This window comes from Oncorhynchus clarkii, chromosome 3 (assembly GCF_045791955.1).
Source record: "Oncorhynchus clarkii lewisi isolate Uvic-CL-2024 chromosome 3, UVic_Ocla_1.0, whole genome shotgun sequence".
NCBI classification, from domain to species: domain Eukaryota; kingdom Metazoa; phylum Chordata; class Actinopteri; order Salmoniformes; family Salmonidae; genus Oncorhynchus; species Oncorhynchus clarkii.
In genome coordinates, this window is record NC_092149.1 from 43,600,015 (window position 1) to 43,620,789 (window position 20,775).

Consider the following 20,775-nt stretch of genomic DNA (forward strand, 5'->3'; position numbering starts at 1 on the left):
GAGAGCAGGTCATTAATTAGAGAGAGAGACTTTCCAGCGGTTTGCAGAAGAGTATGTCTTCCTTAATTGACCCCCCCATAGATGTAACGAATATAAACCAGGAGCTGTGCCAGGCCTGCCACGTCTGTTAACTCATCCAGCTGTAATGCATAGAATTCCCTGTCTTGTATGTGAAGCAGTAATTGTTTCAAATCATCTCCTGCCATGTCACTGATGTGTCGTGAAACAGTGTTGTTTGATGAAGACATTGTCTATAGTTTTTTTGGCCTTTTCCCCCAGCATTGTCCCAGCCATATCCGCGGAAGCAGGAAGAATTAAGTCCTCCACAATAGTATGGGGCTTATTTGTCCTAGCCACTCGGTAGCTCACCATATAAAACGATTCTAGCCCCTTCTTATTAATGGTATCTGTTGCTTTTAAACATGTCTTACTACTCGAAAGTCATCTTAATTCTCGCTCAAAAAACTCCAGTGACTCATTTTTTAAATTGGCTGTGGCTGAGGAAAGGCACTACTTCCAATATAAGTGAACCCCAAATCAACATATTTGCACCACTTGGATGGTCCAACGACGCTGTCTGTTGTTCGGTGCTTTCCAGGGTAAGGGGGCAGTAGCTCTTCGGCTGCATCAGAATTACAACTGTCAGTGTCCATGCTAGCTGGGCTAACAACAAATGTAGAATTACTGATGCTAGCATTGGATGTGGTCGTGGAAGCAGAACAACTTGATTGCAGGTGTCGTACTGCTGGTAGTAGCAGTACTACCAGTAGAGCTGGTATGTGTCTCTATGGACGCAGATCTTACTTTTTTTAACCATTGATCCATTTTCGAGCAAACGGAATGAGCAGCAGCTACATTTGGCTACATGTGACCATTAGTGGAATTCCCATGAGAGAGTAACGGTTAATGTGATTGGATGTTAATTACTTGACTAGACTAGCTGTATTTGACATTGTGTTGTTACTTTGCTGAACACTAGATGGTTTCATTTTATTTTTGGCAGTGAAACGAGGCTGCTCAGGCGAGAAAAACATCTCACTCAAATGTATAGCCCCATTGGAAAATATAAATGGACTGTTTGAAAATGTGAAGATGTATGTTTTTTTAAATGTGAAACATTGCGCTTACCCCTGGGGGTACCTCAGTTTGGGACTAACTGTTCTATCATATTATAACGGACAATCATATTATACACAACACTAAATAGACCTTTACTCCGCCCTTTCCTTTTCTCTACTTTTCTTCCTTACTGGACCTCTCAACTCTACCCTTTCCCATTCCTCTTCTCTCCTCCCCCTTCTCGTCCCCCGTCCCTCTTCCCACCTTCCCTTTCCAATCTCCACTCGGCTATTCTTATCTTCCCCTCCACAACCCTCATTAGACTTCTCCCTCTTTCTACTTTTTCTCTCCTCTTACACTTCCCTCCCCTTTTCATTTGCCGTGTCCTTCCCCTTCCTCGTTAAATTCTCACCTCTTCCTTCTCTATATCTTCTCACTCCCCCAGGTTGTGGGAGTGACGCGGAGGTGGACTCAGTCTTCAGGATGGCGGTGGACAGTAACAAGGATTCGCTGCACTACCGCCGCTCGTTGGTCATCGCACCCAAAACGACCACACAGTTCAACCAGTTCCTGCCCACCAAGGACAAGCCAGCGGCCTACGTGCCAGCACCTCTCCGCAAGAAGCGGGCCGAGCGCCACGAGGACAGCCGCCGAAGCTGGGCCAGCCCCAAGTACACTGAGGAGGATGGCACCTTCACAAGGTAGCAGAGTCATACACACACATGTAGCTTATACACCAGAAATCAGCTACCTCAAGTCTTTATCCACAGGTACTGCTCTAGCAAATCCTTTCGGATATACGAAGGGGCTATAGAAGTGTAAAATGTTCATTCCGGTCTGTTCACTCGTCTGTCAATGTTTAAATCATCCAGAAGGGTGGGGCTCCATTCCATTTTAATTCAGTATAATTCAGGTGAATTGGTGTCCTTCTGTTAAATGGTAATGGTATCGAGTCAAACCTTGCCACCCAGTTTCTTTGATCGTTATGAAACTCCATTGCAACACAAGCTACAGTAAGCTAGCTCTATAAGCCAGCTTTTTTTCTTTCACACCAAATAAAACTATTGCTTTGCACTGGTGAATACTGTATAAGACATGGATCTGACTCTATGTGGTTTAAATCTACTGTATGCCATACCCTGATACTTGCCCTTGTCTTTACACACTCCTCTCCTATAATCTCCACTGTCTTTCTGTCTGTCTGCTGGTTGGTTCTCCCATGGTTGTGTATGGCTGTCCCATGTTTATGGTTGTGTGTGTGCACTGTACCATCATATGTTGCGACTAACCTCGGAACACTGACCTCTGTGAGACCAGGTCCGAATCCTCCAACAACAGATGCATATCCCAGGATTCCCTGCCCGCCGTCCAACTGCAGTGGGCGTACGAGTATGAGAGTGGCAGTGGCGATGATTCTGACCCCGAGCGGCCGGACCCCGACCTCGTTCTGGACGACCTGGCCAGCCGGCGCTTCCACAGTCCCTCCCCTGCCCTGCCTACCAACTTCGCACTACCAATCAGCCCTGTGGAGGCCGGGAATGCTGTGGGATTAGGAGGAGGGGGAGGAGTGGTTTCAGTGGCGAAAGGAGGGACCTGGCCAATGGTCACAATGACCACAAACACAAACGCCCCACCGCGGCAGACGGTGACCTGCCTCAGGTCAGAAAGCCTGATGCTGTGGGATCTGACCAGAGCGAGAGAGAAAGAGAGAGTGCTTCTTCTGTTATGCCTGCCGGATGAACGAGTGTGGGAGAAAAAAAGAATGAGAGAACGCTTCAATTTGCATGGTTTTCTAGAACCAGGCCACCTTGGTCTTAACTTGCCGGCTCTTCTAACTGATTGATTGAATACGTTTATTTTGTTTGTGTGTTTGATTGTTTTGTTTTATTGTTTTCTTTAGTTGTATTTGCTCGTTCCTCTTGCAGTTGGATTTGCAGTGACTTGCCATCCGAAATATCCAATTTCACATTGACTCGATTTCATTTACTTGATTTCATTTAATTTACTTGATTTCATTGATCATGTGTTTTTCATTTTGGTTCTGCCTTGCCCTTTACCTCTATCCTTGTGTGCTCTCATTGGAGATTGTGTGCCGTTTACCCAAGGATGTTCCAACACCATACGCTCCTTGCTCTGCCTTTTAATTGCTTGTACCTTCCTGATAAACCCTTTCCCCTCATACGATTGGCTGGTCTCTCTTTCTCTCTCTCTCGAGTAGCAGCAGTGGGCCAATGACGCCGATGTGCTCCCCCCAGCCTCAGATGGGCTCAGTCAGGGTGGACCACCACTGTCCTCTCCCCACTGACAGCCTTCTCCGACAGATGTATGACGATTCTGAAGACGAGGAAGATGATGTTGGGTATGCAGACCCCATTCAGGACGACCTGTACGCTCGCAAAGTGGGTGCGTTGCCCAAGTCAACTGTCGACGTGTCATATGACCGGTTTCTGCCCAAGTTCTGGACGCCTGAGGAGGACACCCACGTGCAGAAGATCAAACTGGGGTCCCAGAGGAGACCCTGGTACAAGAAGATCCAGGGCTTCAGGTCTGTGGACATACAGGGTGAGGGGGGGACGATGCAAAGAGGGCCAATGTTAAAGACCGCACATGCACAAACACTTACAGCATCATACCCAATAACACAGATTTAACGTCATAATTTAAAGCACTTGCATTCCATTCACATGTTCATACTGTACATTTAAAATACTATATAAAACATTAGTACATACAATGCCAACATTTACAAACCACACACATAATTTCCTTACTCTTTCTTACATTCACTATTTCTAATGGCACATCCCATTCTTATTGCTAACAATACTTTATCACTCTATCACCAACTATATTCATTATCTTTCTATCACAGTTTCCTGTTTCTATCTCTTTCTATCACAACATTTTCCAGTGATTCCCTATAGTCTGTTTAATGCATGTGATTCTAACATCATTCATAAAGCTTTCATTTGATTGATAAGTTGGGTCCGCACTGCTGTGGGGAACTATTCTACTCTACTTTTACACGACTTCACTGTATTGATTCCACCTGTCTGACTTCTGCTTCTCCGTTTCTCTCTTTTCTTCTCACTTTGCCTTACACTCCTTTTCCCCATTCTATTTTCCCTCACTTTCTCTCATCAATCCTTCTCCCCCCCCCCCCCCCCCCCTCTCTCGTTCTGTCTCTCTCTCTTTTCTGCACCCACTCCTCTCTGGGGCCATAGCCGAAAGAAGTCTGGCGGCTCATCCTCTGACGACTCTGACTGCGATGTCAGTCGCTGGCTCTCCTCAGCCCCTTCCGGCCCCTCCCCCTCCTCTCACCCCCATGCACCTGAAGGCTCCGCCCACACCAGCCTCCCTGCTGGTCAAAGGTCGATACAGCTGCCCTTTTAACGCATTGCCTTAAAAGGGCAGGAGTTCTGATTGGCTGCCCTCCCTAACAGCTGCCCTCCCTAACAGCAATACTGTGCTAAAAAGCTTAGCTAGTAACTGTGCCCTAACATGCCTTGAAGAGCAGTTTTGAGAGTTATACCAGTTAAACTGAGGTATAATCACTTTGCTGTCTTGCTGTTTAGTCCAATTTGCATCAGTACATATGTTAAGATACTGTACTGTGTTTGCCAAGCACTTACGATTTGAATAAGCTGCTTCAGAATACAAGGTCCTCAGTTTGATGCAGCCCTGTTTTAAGTCAAATAGCCTTCCATTTTTTAAACCTCCTTTTCCTAGCTCTTTCTGCTTTCCTCTTATTCTACTTGCATGCAACTCATCAACCCTCTGTCCTGTCTCTCCTTCTCCTCTCTCTTCCACCCCCCCCCCCCCCCCTCCAGTCCTTACAACACTCAGCCACAACACACTGCCCTCTACCAGCCCCCCAAAAAGCAAGCCACCAACATCCCATACTTTGAGCGCTTCCCGGTGGTATTCCCTATGATCGACCCCACCTCCGGCCCCCGGCTGGTCAAATGCGAGAAGCGTCCCCTTCTGGGGCGTGACAACCCCCTGGATCCACCAGAACAGTTGGATGAGTCCCTGGCAAGCATCTACCCTGACCTGGAGAATGACGACATGTTCGCCCGACGCACCCAGGCCTTCCACTCCAACTCGGCGCTGGCTGTGCTGAAAACCCGGGTGTGCGTAAACCACTTGTCCGGCCACCTCTACGCCTCGAACCCCCAGCTCAACATCGCCACCCAGCCGCAGACACCAGGCAAGGATCACAAGACCGTCATCCCCGACATCGAGAGGGACGACTTCATCTCTCGGAAGGTCAACCAGCCCCAGGATGGTCGGCGGCAGAGACCACTGTTGGGTGCGGCCGACAGCTACAACCCGATGACCATCCCTGAGCCCTGGGCACTGCCTGCCAAGCTCCAGGCGCGGCTGCTCTGCGCCCCCTCACCTTTGACCCAGGAGGTTGAAGCTGAGGGCAGGGAGAACCATGAGGAAAGAGGATATCGTGATGGGCACCCTAAAACGGACGACATGTTGCTGAGGAAGTTTGGGATGGTGCTAGGGGTGGGGGTGGGGGCAGTGCGTGTCCAAGGTCAGCGGTCATATCTAGGTATGTCGGCCAATCAGATGGGTTCGTCGCTGCCCACTTCCTGTAGCGAGGGTGACCTGCAGAAGATGGTGGCGATTAGGGAGGCGAGTCGGCTGAGGTACAAGAAGAGGATGATGATTGAGAGGTTAGCCTTTCTGAAGAGTTAGGAACTAAAATGGCTGCTGAAAACAACAACTTCGCTACAGTGCCTGTTGCTCTCAGGGCAAATCTCATATGGCACCCCAAACCCTATATAGTGCACTGCTATGGGCGACAGGTAGCTTAGCGGTTAGAGCTTTGGGCCAGTAACTGTTGCTGGTTCAAATACAAGGTGAATAATTGGTCAATGTGCGCCTGAGCAAAGTATTTAACTCTAATTTGCTCCAGGGGCGCTGTACTACTTTGACTGACCTGGAGCCACATAGGTCTACCGTATAAGGCTCTAGTCAAAAGTAGTGCACTATATAGGGAATAGGGTGCCATTTGAGACAGAGACTCAAATCTCCAGGTTGTGTATTGTTGTTTTCTTCTTTAACCCCCACAACTCCTGCCCCCCCACACACACCGGTGCTGTTTACTTCTAATAAACCCTTTTCTGTCTGTTATTGAAGTGCCCTAAATCGCATGTGGACATGCATTGATACGGAGTGGTGCTTATAGAAGGACCTCATAGAAGGAAATTTCAATTAACTATATTAAGCACTTCTCTACCAAAAACAAACATGTGCCTTTCACACTAACTGCAACAAATTGATAAAAGACAACTTTACAGTAAATTTATTTTTAACACATAAACCCAGTGGTGGAAATGTAGAAAAATAACCCACGGTTAAGTTACCTCAGCTTTTGAGAAAGTGGTTTGATTGATTAGGTCAAAAAATGACTTTTTTTACGCAGGTTGTGGTATTTTCTGAAACCATACAAGCTATACGATTCTGAAGCTCTAAAACGCAACACTCTAAGTAAATGACCTTTCTGTACAACTTGTATAACTGCTGCTAACCTTTTTTTAAGTGCTAATTATAGACACCACCACATGAGTACTGTCGTCAATGCATTGACCAAAAACGTATACCTCCATCAGAATTAACACAACAAGACCCCATTCTGTTATACATTTGTTTGTTTTTTTGTTTTTTGTTTTTTGCTCATGGATTGCCTTTGCCTGTGAATTTAAAAATACTTTGTCCCATGCTTAATAAAAATAGTCAAAAACAGACTGAAAACTTGTCATGGAATTAATCGGAGGTGGTTCACGAATGGCGAAGCATGATATCACCCTAGCACCTCTATTTGCCTTGGAATAACACAGTGTCTCTCAACATCAGAGGACTTCACACTGACTTGGGGGAGCAGTATGAGTGCAGTGGTATGAAAAGGGATTTGAACATGAGTAAGATCTATTGACCCCACACTCACTCTCATGGACAGACGCACGTAACATAGGATGGTAACGTCGAACAGACAGGGATGAGACGACTAACAAGGAACATTTGGCCCATGCTTTGGCTGAGAGTTTCCGTTTAGGGGGGTGGAGACTTCGCTAGTTTTGTTAGTATCTTTTCTAATAAAATACAGTATATTATCTCCCTCCTGAACCTAATCAAGCATCTTACGCAATTATGCAATATTTTAGTTTGGGGTTTCTGAGATGAACTCCATACTTACCCCTAGACACTGCACCAAACCTGGGTTCGAAATACTATTTGAAATCATTTAAAATACTTTAGCTGTGGTCAATTGAGCTTGCCTGGTGCAATGGATTCAATAGAGAATTCTCAAAAGTGCAAACCCCACCCACATGGCACTCCAGGCACTGGCAGTCAGGCTGAAGTAAACTCTCAAAGTATTTGAGACATTTCTAATAGTATTTCAACTCAAGTCTGCATAGCAGAGGTAGATGACGATCATAGAGCATACGTTTTTTAATAACGAAGACAGACATGAAAACCTAGACTGAAATTCCCCATCGTCGTGTGAGGGGATGAAAGCTGTTACCTGCCACTCTTGGCAACGTGAAAACACATACACAGTTTACACACACACACTCTGACATCACTCCCCTCCATATGTATTTGGACAGTGAAGATACATTTTTTTTACTTGGCTCTATACTCCAGCATTTTGGATTTGAGATCATGTCTTTCATGTTAGGTGACAGTACAGAATGTCACCTTTTATTTGAGGGTATTTTCATACCAATTACAAATGAAAGCACTTCATGTAACTAGCCCCCCCCCCCCCCCCCCCCATGTGATGAAGTCCTAAGTATTTGGACTAAGTTCACTTAGTGTATTAATTTAAAGTATTTAAAGTATTCCTTGCACGCAATACCTATTAGGCATTACTTAATCCAAAACACAACCAAAACAAGAGTCACAAGCTTGATGTAGTCATTGCGTGCAAGGAATATGGGACCAAACACTACACTTTTGACTGCTTTAATACACTATAAGTGCAAATACTTGTGATTTCTTCAAATGAGGGGACTAAATTTTAAAAATGTAGCTTCACTGTCCAAATACATATGGAGGTGAGTGTAAATATGAAGCATACACACTTTCCTCTAACAAATTCACAATCACACTCACACTCTTTCTATTTCTCTGTGTGACTCACTCACAAGACAGGCCATTCAAACATGGGTCTGAAGCATCTGGATGTATTTCCCTCACACATGGAAAACTCCTGTAGAGTTTCCAGTGACATCACCGTAGCTGTGGTCTCAAAGAGATGAAAGGAAGGTGTTACTCTAGCTGTGATACACACCCACCTTCAATAAAAAGGACAGTGAAACCTCAGGAGGAGGAAGCTGAAGTGGAGTGGCACTTGACTATGCATTGCAATGAACCATTATGTGTCCATCCATGCACTTTACCTTTTCCCCTTCCAAAAAGGAAGACAGAGGCTGGAGGTAGCAATCCCTTACCACAGGTCTAGGATTAGATTCCCAATCCTGAATTTAGCCATTAGAGGGAGAGAAAAACTCCAGACACTGGTTAGGGATCACTTATACCTATACTTATTCCCAGAGTAGGAAAATAAATTCTGGCCCAAATGTGACTTTTTTGTCTGTGTGGTTCTCTTTTCTGGTTCTCCTAGACTGCTCGAAATGTATGACGTTGCTAACGATGGGTGAGTTGATTATGTTGGTTCCCAGGAATGTGGCATGGTCGTGTTCTCTCCACGGCCTCCCCCCACAATGCAATCACAGAGCACTTCCTGCCTCCTTCCTCCTTTTGCCTTTGTGTTGCTGCTCATTTACTAGTTTCCTCACTCGCTGACTGACTGCTATACGATGACACTGACACATTGTTGGGGATTGAATGGCGCAGGGCCAAACCAAGGGGGGTGGGACACAACGTTTGATAAGGCAACAAAGTGGAGTGAGGGGATTGTACACACGATACCAATATGCTGGGTCATCCAACCAAACATACTGTTTGTTATGTACAGCTGAGAGTTAGAAAATGTTTGAAGCACAGGTTGTAGGCTACCGTGATGGTTGGTTTTGTGTAACAGACAGACAAGATAGAGAGACATTGATAGCGGTATGATTCAGAAGTTTACAGGTAAGTAAAATGCAGTGAATGTTTTTGACCATAGACAACTTTGAAAGCTTTGAGTAAACAAGCGTATTTTGCAGAATGGGATGGCTGAGATATACTGCATGGTTTGTCTAACCCAATTAGGCTAAAACCGCATCAAGCTTGTGTTTAGCGTGACTCAACTGTTGCTTATTTTGTTTGCTTACTAATACCTAACTAAGAAATGTGAAAAATGGGGAACATGTTTTGTTTGTACTTTTAGTCTTAATGGTGTAATGTAGATGAAAATTATTGTTTCATCTTCAATGAATGTTGAATCTTGTTTTTGTTTTCTGTGTTCTTACAATAAATGTATGTGTAAAAGTACGTTTCAGTTTATTTAATTGAGATTTACTTTAACAAGCACTTTTGCTCCACATTTTGAGTGCATTTATGATTGGCATGTGTGTCGCATCTGTGATTATAGTGGATTTGTAGTGTCTTTTGATACATACATCTGTAGCCTACTTTATGAACGTCTTGTAAATACCGTCTTGTGTACTGTAGGTTTATGCTCCTAACTGATGGTCCAATGCCTGTAACTGAGTTGACAATGATCTCAACCCCGTCTTTAAGCCGTCTTCCTCTTCTCTTGTGATGTGTAGGAGCAAATCAATGACAGACCTTGCGGTGGACCAGGAGGCCCTAAAGCAGGTGCGCTACGAGGAGCTACAGAAGATCAGAGAGCAGGTCAGGGAGAACGAAGACCAGTGGCAGGATGTGAGTAGATGAACTGGCGACGACCACACACGTGGGCTGTGTTCAGTGTGACAAAATATTTAGAAACGCTAAATGAAAATTAGTGTTTGTTATTGGATCAGGTGGATTAGGGTGTATTCACTAAGAACCAAATGGAAGCAAACAGGACGAAACTGGTAAGGACATACCTGAATTTGTCCAATAGAAACTGTAGTTTGCATTGCAAAACATTTTTCTACTGTCTGCACTAATGAGTATACCCCTGGTATTCTCACCCTGTGTCAGTCCTTTGGTTAGGTTTGGTTTGGTGGCAATAAACCCTGCATGCCCCACATAGCCGTTCAACACTAACGGTCTCCAACTTACCAGGGGTCGCACACATTCAACCCAAAAGACTGTTATTACACTTGACTTGAACCCTCCCTTATGAGGGCTACATTAACGTAATAATCATGACATGAGAGATTGCTTAAAAAAAGTATATATGTATATTTTTATTGCACATATAAAGAATTACAAATTGAACACATACATCCTTTTAGCTCCCTATACCAGTGGTTCCCAACTTTTTATAGTCCCGTACACCTTCAAACATTCAACCTCCAGCTGCGTAACCCTCTAGCACCAGGGTCAGCGCACTCTCAAATGTTGTTTTTTGCCATCTTTGTAAGTCTGCCACATACACACTATATGAAACATTTATTTTTTAATTCCAAACACAGTCTGTGCCTGTATTTAGTTTTCATGCTAGTGAGGGCCGAGAATTCACTCTCACATAGGTACGTGGTTGCAAAGGGCATCAGTGTCTTAACAGCTCGATTTGCCAAGGCAGGATACTCTTCTGATTAACCGTTCACAGTTTCGATGAGGCTCTCTTGTTCAGATATCCGTAAGTGGACTGGAGGCAGGGCAAGAAAGAGATAACGAATCCAGTTGTTTGTGTAATCCATTTTGGGAAAGTACCTGCGTAATTGCGCACCCAACTCACTCAGGTGCTTCGCTATATGACATTTGACATTGTCCAGTAAGCTTGAGTTCTTTTGCACACAAAAAAATATATAATGATGGAAAGACCTGTGTGTTGTCCTTGTTAACCTCTTTCACCTAGGGGGCACTATTTTTATGTTTGGAAAAATAACGTTCCCAAAGTAAACAGCCTATTTCTCAGGCCCATATGCGAGAATATGCATATACTACAATTGACAGATTAGGATAGAAAACACTATAAAGTTTCCAAAACTGTCAAAATATTGTCTGTGAGTATAACAGAACGGATATTGCAGGCGAAAACCTGAGGAAAATCAAACCAGGAAGTGGCTTCTATTTTGAAAGCTCCATGTTCCATAACCTGCCTTCACTCCATTTAAAGGGATATCAACCAGATTTTCCTATCGCTTCCTCAAGGTGTCAACAGTCTTTAGACATAGTTTCAGGCTTTTATTTAGAAAAATGAGCAAGAAAGATAACATCGCGCCAGGTGCTCGCATGAGTTTTGCTTGCGCAACAGAGCTTGGGCAGCCATCGTCTCTCCTTCTCCTACTGAAAAAGAGACGGTGCCAGTTGATATATTATCGATTATATATTTTAACAACAACCTGAGGATTGATTATAAAAAAACATTTTGACATGTTTCTGAGGACATTACGGATACTATTTGGAATTTTCGTCTGCATTGTTGTGACCGCTCGAGCCTATGGATCTCTGAACATAACGCGCCAAACAAACGGATGTATTTTGGATATAAAAATAATCTTTATGGAACAAAAGGAACATTTATTGTGTAACTGGGAGTCTCGTGAGTGAAAACATCTGAAGATCATCAAAGGTAAGCGATTAATTTGATTGCTTTTCTGATTTTCTATGTCTAAAGACTGTTGACACCTTAGGGAAGCCATAGAAAAAGGAATCTGGTTGATATCCCTTTAAATGGAGGATAGGCATGCATAGGAACACAGAGGTTTCAAAATAAGAGGCACTTCCTGATTGGATTTTCCTCAGGCGTTCGCCTGCAATATCAGTTCTGTTATACTCACAGACATTATTTTTACAGTTTTGGAAACTTTAGAGTGTTTTCTATCCTAATCTGACAATTATATGCATATTCTGGGGCTGAAAAATAGGCCGTTTCAAATGGGTACGTTTTTTAGCCAAAAATGAAAATACTCCCTCCCCCCTGTCGTGTCAGATTTTGAAAATATGCTTTAGATTTTGAAAATATGCTTTACAGCAAAAGCAATCCAAGCGTTTGTGTAAGTTTATCAATCACTAGGCAAAACAGTATGAAAACCTAGCATCAAAGTAGCTTGGTCACGAAAATCAGAAAAGCAATCAAATTAATCGCTTACCTTTGATGATCTTCAGATGTTTTCACTCACGAGACTCCCAGTTACACAATAAATGTTCCTTTTGTTCCATAAAGATTATTTTTATATCCAAAATACATCCGTTTGTTTGACGCGTTATGTTCAGAGATCCATAGGCTCGAGCGGTCACAACAATGCAGACAAAAATTCCAAATAGTATCCGTAATGTCCTCAGAAACATGTCAAAGTTTTTTATAATCAATCCCCAGGTTGTTGTTAAAATATATAATCGATAATATATCAACCGGCACTGTCTCTTTTTCAGTAGGAGAGGGAGAGACGATGGCTGCCCAAGCTCTGTTGCGCAAGCAAAACTCATGCGAACACCTGACGCGATGTTATCTTTCTCGCTCAAGGGTTTTCTATCCTAATCTGTCAATTATATGCATATTCTGGCATATGGGCCTGAGAAATAGGCCGTTTACATTGGGAACGTTATTTTTCCAAACATAAAAATAGTGCCCCCTAGCTGAAAGAGGTTAATTGACCCTCCATAAACGTAACAAACGTATACAAGGAGCTGTGCCAGGCCCGCCACGTCTGTTGATTCATCCAGCTGTAACGCATAGAATACATTGGCTTGTATGCAAAGCAGTAATTGTCTCAAAACATCTCCTGCCATCACTGATGCGCCGTGAAAAAGTGTTGTTTGATGAAGGCATTGTCTGTACAGTTTTTTTGGCCTTTTCCCCCAGCATTGTCCCAGCCATATCTGCGGCAGCAGAAAGAATTAAGTCCTCCACAATAGTATGGGCCTTGCCTGTCCTACCCACTCGGTAGCTCACAATATAAGACACTTCTAGCCCCTTCTTATTAATGGTATCTGTTGCTTTTAAATATGTTTTACTACTCGTAAGTCGTCTTACTTCTCGCTCAAAAAACTCAAGTGGCTGACTTTTCAAATTGGCATGTTTTGTTTCTAAGAGTGGTTTCATTGAGTTGTGAGACAGTACTTTTGCACATATAACACAATGTAGCTGAGCAAAGGCACTACACCCAATATAAGTGAACCCCAAATCAATGTAGTAGTCATCATTTTTGCGCCACTTCAATGGTCCAACGACCCTGTCTGTTGTTCAGGGGCTTTCCTGGGTAACGGGGCAGTAGCTCTGGAGCTGCATCAAATTCACAACTGACAGGGTCCATGCTAGCTGGGCTAACAACAAATGTAGAATTACTGATGCTAGCATTGGATGTGGTCGTGGAAGCAGAACAACTTGTGTCGTTGACAGGTGCAAGTGTAGTACTGCTGGTAGTAGCAGTACTACCAGTAGAGCTGGTATGTGTCTCTATGGACGCAGGCCTTACTTTTTTGAACCATTGATTCATTTTCGAGCAAACGGAATGAGCAGCAGCTGCGTTTGGCTACATGTGACCGTTAATGGAATTCCTGTGAGAGAGTAATGGTTAATGTGATTGGATGTTAATTACTTGACCAGACTAGCTGTATTTGACATTGTGTTGTTATTTTGCTGAACACTAGATGGTTTCATTTTATTTTGGGCAGTGAAACGAGGCTGCTCAGGCGAGAAACAAATCTCACCCAAATGTATAGCCCCTTTGGAAAATATAAATGGACTGTTTGAAAATGTGAAGAAATGTTTTTGGTTAAAACATTTTTTTAAATGTGAATCACATTCTTTTTGGCGTACCCCCAATGGCATTGGGCATACCCCTTCCCCAGTTTGGGGATAGCTATACTTATTGAAACACCTCCCTCCCCTTAACAACAAAAGCAGCATACATACAAAAATAAATTAAAACATACAATTGGAAATAATAAAATATAAATATACAGTATGTACACATACATTTTGTTTATTTAACCAGGAAAAGACTACTGCGCTCCGACAGTGAAACGGTCTGAATTTACAAACTGACAATTTTTCTCTGAAAGGAAACACCATAATATTAATCAAATTAATCAAGCCAAATTTCTTAAACTCAATCCCATATACTGTGTTATTACAAAAAAGGTTTTACATTCTCTGGTAATGCCAATATGGAATACTATCAAATGCTTCTCAAAGATTCCCTCTGGTGGTCAAACTAGCAATAACTTGCTGTAACAGAAAAAATGGCTCAGAATCAAATGACGTGCCACAGAATGCTGCGGCAGCACGCAGGTTGTGCCTCAGTGTGACGCAACTTTTAAAGGAGGAACCACTGTAGGGGTCCCGGTTGTCTGTACCTGCAGACTTTTTAGTGTCCATTGCCTTTAGTGCTTTATAGATCTCAGTATAAGAAACAGGCTCAAAGTTAAAATGGTTCACATGAGGGACTATGGGCCTGGGCCCCACCATTATTAAAAACTGAACAGATATGAAGTGCTTGTTAAATCCCCCTACAATATGAGCTTTATCTTTCACTTCATTAGAATCCATCATTAAATGGTCAGGAAGGCCAGAGGATACATTAGAACCTGACACTGATTTGATTAGCTTCCTGAACCTGGTAGGGTTGTTTAGGTTCTCTATGACTGCATTGAAATCGTAATCTGATTTGGACTTCCTGATCAAACCTGTGCATTTGTTTCTTAGCACTCTGAAGGAGGCCCATTTGTATGTCTAGCTTGAGGCCAAGATATATTTATCTTTCTAATAATTCTGCCAAGTTATCTGAAAACCAGGGATTGTCCCTTCCACTGATTCTAAATTTCTTCACAGGGGCATGCTTATCACAAATGGACACGAATTTCATATAAACATATTCCCAGGCAGTGTCAACATCGGGAATCAGACTTACTCTGTCAATATTATGGTACAGATCATGTAAGAATGCTTGCTCATCAAACTGTCTGAAATGTATTTTAAAAATATAATGCGGGTTAGGCTTTGGTCATTTTTGTATTTCTAACACAAGCAATTGCACAGTGATCACTGACATCATTACAAAATATCCCAGTCGATGTGTATTTGTGAGGGTTTTCGTTAGAATAATGTCCAATAGAGTTGATTTGTTAAGTGCTCTGGTGCTCTAATTAATTGAGCGAGATTCAGAGTCACACAGTTCTTTCTTTAAAAGAGTCGGATACAGATGTAAGCATGTCGCAGTTCAAATCTCCTAAAATAATGAATTCAGATTCATTTAGCTTGTTGCAGGACATTAGAACGTTCGAGCGTGGTCTGTAGCAACCAACGACAGCGATGTAGGAGTACATACTACAGACATACATACACACATATACAGTACCAGTCAAAAGTTTGGACACACCTACTCATTCAAGGGGTTTTCTTTATTTCTACTATTTTTTACATTGTTGGATTAATAGTGAAGACATCACAACAATGAAACAACACATGGAACCATGTACAGTTGAAGTCGGAAGTTTACATACACTTATGTTGGAGTCATTAAAACTTGTTTTTCAACCACTCCACAAATTTCTTGTTAAACTATAGTTTTGGCAAGTCGGTTACTTTGTGCATGGCAGAAGTAAATTTTCCAACAATTGTTTACAGACAGATTATTTCACTTATAATTCACTGTATCACAATTCCAGTGGGTCAGAAGTTTACATACACTAAGTTGACTGTGCCTTTAAACAGCTTGGAAAATTCCAGAAGATGATGTCATGGCTTTAGAAGCTTCTGATAGGCTAATTGACATAATTTGAGTTAATTGGAGGTGTACCTGTGGATGTATTTCAATGCCTACCTTCAAACTCAGTGCACTTTTGCTTGACATCATGGGAAAATCAAAAGAAATCAGCCAAGACCTCAGAAAAATAATTGTAGACCTCCACAAGTCTGGTTCGTCCTTTCGAGCAATTTCCAAATGTACCACATTCATCTGTACAAACAATAGTACGCAAGTATTAACACCATGGGACCACTCAGCCGTCATACCACTCAGGAAGGAGACCCGTTCTGTCTCCTAGAGTTTGGTGCGAAAAGTGCTAATCAATCCCAGAACTACAGCAAAGGACCTTGTGAAGATACTGGAGGAAACAGGTACAAAAGTATCTATATCCACAGTAAAACGAGTCCTATATCAACATAACCTGAAAGGCCGCTCAACATGGAACAAGCCACTGCTCCAAAACCGCCATAAAAAAGCCAGACTACGGTATGTAACTGCACATGGGGACAAAGATCGTACATTTTTGAGAAATGTCCTCTCGTCTGATGAAACCAACATAGAACTGTTTGGCCATAATGACCATCGTTACGTTAGGAGGAAAAACAGGGAGGCTTGCAAGCCGAAGAACACCATCCCAACCGTGAAGCATGGGGGTGGCAGCATCATGTTGTGGGGGTGCTTTGCTGCAGGAGGGACTGGTGCAATTCACACAATAGATGGCATCTTGAGGTAGAAAAATTATGTGGATATGTTGAAGCAACATCTCAAGACATCTTGGTCGCAAATGGGTCTTCCAAATGGACAATGACCCCAAGCATACTTCCAAAGTTGTGGAAAATGGCTTAAGGACAACAAAGTCAAGGTATTAGATAGGCCATCACAAAGCCCTGACCTCATGCTATGGAAAATGTGTGGGCAGAACTGAAAAAGTGTGTGCGAGCAAGGAGGCCTACAAACCTGACTCAGTTACATCGGCTCTGTCAGGAGGAATGGGCCAATGTTTAACCCACCTTATGGTGGGAAGCTTGTGGAAGGCTACCTGAAACATTTGACAATTTAAAGGCAATAATAGCAAATACGAATTGACTGTATGTAAACTTCTGACCCACTGGGAATGTTATGAAAGAAATAAAAGCTGAAATAAATAATTATCTCTACTGTTATTCTGACATTTCACATTCTTAAAATAAAGTGGTGATCCTGACTAACCTAAAACAGGGCATTTTTACTAGAATTAAATGTCAGGAATTTAGAAAATCTGAGATTAAATGTATTTTGCTAGGTGTATACAAACTTCCAACTTCAACTATAGTAACCAAAAAAAAAGTGTTAAAACAAATCAAAATATATTTTATATTTGAGATTCTTCAATGTAGCCCCACTTTTCCTTGATGACAGCTTTGCACACTCTTGGCATTCTCTCAACAAGCTTCACCTGGAGTGCTTTTTGAGCAGTCTTGAAGGAGTTCCCATACATGCTGAGCACTTGTTGGCTGCTTTTCCTTCACTCTGCAGTCCAACTCATACCAAACCATCTCAATTGGGTTGAGGTTGGGTGATTGTGGAGGCCAGGTCATCTGATACAACACCCCATCACTCTCCTTCTTGGTAAAATTGCCCTTACACAGCCTGGAGGTGTGTTGGGTCATTGTCCTGTTGAAAAACAAATGATAGTCCCACTAAGCCCAAACCAGATCGGATGGCGTATCACTGCAGAATGCTGTGGTAGCCATGCTGGTTAAGTATAACTTGAATTCTATATAAATCACAGACAGTGTCACCAGCAAAGCACCTCCACGCCATCACACCTCCTCCTCCATTGTTTCACGGTGGGAACCACACATGCGAAGATCATCCGTTCACCTACTCTGCATCTCACAAAGACACAGTGGTTGGAACCAAAAATCTAAAATTTGGACTAATCAGACCAAAGGACAGATTTCCACCAGTCTAATGTCCATCGCACACGTTTCTTGAGAGAATGCCAAGTGTGTGCTCCTACCTAACGCAGTAATTTCTTTTGTAAATATAATTTTTCTATTGAAAATGTTAGCATCACCTCCACCTTTGCAGGATACGTGGGGGATATGTTCAGTAGTGTAACCAGGAGGAGAGGCCTCATTTAACACATTAAATTCATCAGGTCTTAATCCATGTTTCAGTCAGGCCAATCACATCAATATTATGATCAGTTAATTGACTATAACTGCCTTGGAAGTGAGGGATCTAATGTTAAGTAGCCCTATTTTGAGATGTGAGTTATCACAATCTCTTTCAATAATGACTAGAGGTCTTAATTCCAGTGAGATTGCTAAAGCAAACACCACCATGTTTAGTTTTGCCCAACCTAAATCAAGGCACATACACAGTTTCTTTGTTTAACCTTTATTTAACTAGGCAAGTCAGTTAACAGAACATTTATATTTATAATGACAGCCTAGGAGCAGTGGGTTAACTGCCTTGTTCAGGGGTAGAATGACAGATTTTTACCTTGTCAGCTCTGGTATTCGATCTAGCAACCTTTTGGTTACTGGCCCAACGCTTTAACCGCTAGGCTACCTGCCACCCCAATGGGGATAGCTGAGCTGACTACACTGACTGTGCTAGTGGCAGACTCCACTAAGCTGGCAGGCTGGCTAACAGAGACAATTACTCGATGCCAACACATTTCTAGCTGATTTACACGCTGAAGCTATTTTGTGCTTGGTGACCTCTGACTGTCTCGGAGCGTTCAGAGCGCACGCTGGATGCTATGGCCAAGGAGTAGGGTTGATCTGAGCATTCTGACCTAACAACAGCAGTCAAGCACCCAAGATAACTGGCTAAAGTTGCTAGCTTGCTAGCTATTTCCATACAAAAATGAGGGAACAGCGCACTCTGACCATTTGACTCATCCTAGCAGAGCTGGTTAGGCTGTTTTTATGTTATCTCAAGTGTTGGTGACTGAAACTGTGCTGCTGGCAACAATTTGATCATGCTTTTTTGCCAACGTTTACTGACACCGGCTGCATTCCATGGGTGTTGAGCATTCAGAAATTTGTCCGTTTTTCAGCACTCTGGCACACTCAGACGAGTGCTCGGAAATTGGAGTAGATAGCCAGAGAGAATTTACCAGCTACGTATATCGACAGTTGTCACAGTAACATCAAGAACATTCTATTGAAATGGTTTCTTGCATAGTGGAGTCTTTTGTTTAGATATGTAGCTAGCTAGCAAGCTAAACAAAAAATGTATAACGTTACTACCCTGCATGAATCTGCAGGTAGCTAACCAACCAGGTTCAATGTTAGCTAGCTACTGTAACATTAGACTATAACTAGCAATGCAAATGTCTCTGAGATATGAATAATATTAGCTAGCTAGACTATCTTACATGGATGGACGCTTCCCCCTCTGTCACGGATGCCATGGTTGCCTTAGTTTGAAGATGTAATCCGGATAGACAGGTGTTTTATACAACAGCCTTCTGTGTGTTCTCTTTTTATAGCCATCTGCATATTTGCAATCAAACGGCAGAATTTTCTTCATCTCCTTAGCTATCATACTCTAATTCCACCGTGCATTCCACTGATTTCCAAACTAGGTCCTCCAGAAAGTGGAGAGCAACACCTTTGCAGTTCTATTACGTGATATTTTTCAAAAATGCCTCGTTAGAAAGGATTACCTACACATATTGTCCAGCTCATATTATAGACAGAAGCGCGCTACATGGCAGACCAATCCAAACTCATCTCTCGGCATGTCCAGCCCATCCATTATCTCAGCCAATCATGGCTAGCTGGAAGGTTATTTTTCTGTGGCTGAACCAACTAGGCTCGTAATTTCACAATTTCATTTGTATTTACAGATGACATACACGTTTGTTATTAAAGCACATGAAAGATCACAAAAAAAACGCATTTAGATTATTTATTTTGAGTTGATGTTCAAATGGCTCTCCTGTGAAGTACTGATGTGCATCATACGCCTAGTTTTCTGAAATGAGTCACATTCAAACCGATTGGATTCTTCCAGCTAAGGAGAGAGGCAGACTATCCCAGCATTGTAAGTCTGCTTTAAATCGTGTGACTAGACTCGCAAAGATAGTTTTATGGAGGGTAGCCTGAGTTATTTTCACACCTAAATACGAAAAACCAGAGGGCAATAGATGGAAAGGCAGGACTGCAGGGGGAATTTGCTTGATCGGAAAACATTTTCTAAATGTTCAATTTGTTACCTGAGAATGATCCAGTTGTGTTTAAAACATGCAGTATGTTTCCTGACAGAGTTCACATGGTTAGTGATATATAATAGTAAATCAGCTGCATACAGTGACACTTTGTGTTCTTCACCAGCTTGGTGGATTCCATTGAATAATGATGCTAATTTTAAGGCCAAGGAAAGCGGTTCTATCGAAAAGTGTAAAAATGAGCGGGGAATGAAATGGGACGATATCCACCACATTCTGACAGATCTTTATCTTTTTTGAGTATAAGTGAGATAGAGTCTTGTGTTAGCGTCGGTGGGAAAGAGCCCTGTGATAACGAGTCGGTGAACATATCTAATAGTGATGGGGAGAGTTAAGAAAATCGACTGGGAAGCCATCAGGGTCTGGTGCCTTGCCACTTTGCATTAACTTCAGACCCTTTGTTATCTCATCTAGATTTTTTTATTTTACTAGGCAAGTCAGTTAAGAACAAATTCTTATTTTCAATGACGGCCTAGGAACAGTGGCTGTTCAGGGGCAAAACGACAGATTTTTTTGAGTATAAGTGAGATAGAGTCTTGTGTTAGCGTCGGTGGGAAAGAACCTTGTCAGCTCGGGGATTCGAACTTGCAACCTTTTGGTTACTACTCCAACGCTCTAACCACTAGGCTACCCTGCCTACCCTGATGCAGAGGGTTGTCCAGAACTTTACTCATGTCCCTGTCAATGGATGGGGTATCCAAGTTATCTAAAAAG

The 20,775-nt window shown here is 42.6% G+C and overlaps 1 protein-coding gene across 12 annotated transcripts in view; it reads left to right on the plus strand.

Moving 5' to 3' along the window:
* Positions 1–20,775, plus strand: part of LOC139395912 (LIM domain only protein 7-like) — a 121,926-nt gene that overhangs the window by 57,777 nt on the left and 43,374 nt on the right. For 8 of the 12 annotated variants that reach the window (XM_071143226.1, XM_071143237.1, XM_071143230.1 and 5 more), the window contains 5 exons: positions 1,505–1,760; positions 2,377–2,718; positions 3,278–3,604; positions 4,284–4,430; positions 9,795–9,909. In XM_071143226.1, the coding sequence (XP_070999327.1) occupies positions 1,543–1,760; positions 2,377–2,718; positions 3,278–3,604; positions 4,284–4,430; positions 9,795–9,909 (1,149 nt within the window). In that variant the 5' untranslated portion in view covers positions 1,505–1,542. Of the gene's footprint in view, positions 1–1,504; positions 1,761–2,376; positions 2,719–3,277; positions 3,605–4,283; positions 4,431–8,704; positions 8,738–9,794; positions 9,910–20,775 lie in introns of all 12 variants that reach the window. The other 4 variants (XM_071143284.1, XM_071143285.1, XM_071143278.1 and 1 more) reach the window with 3 other exon arrangements.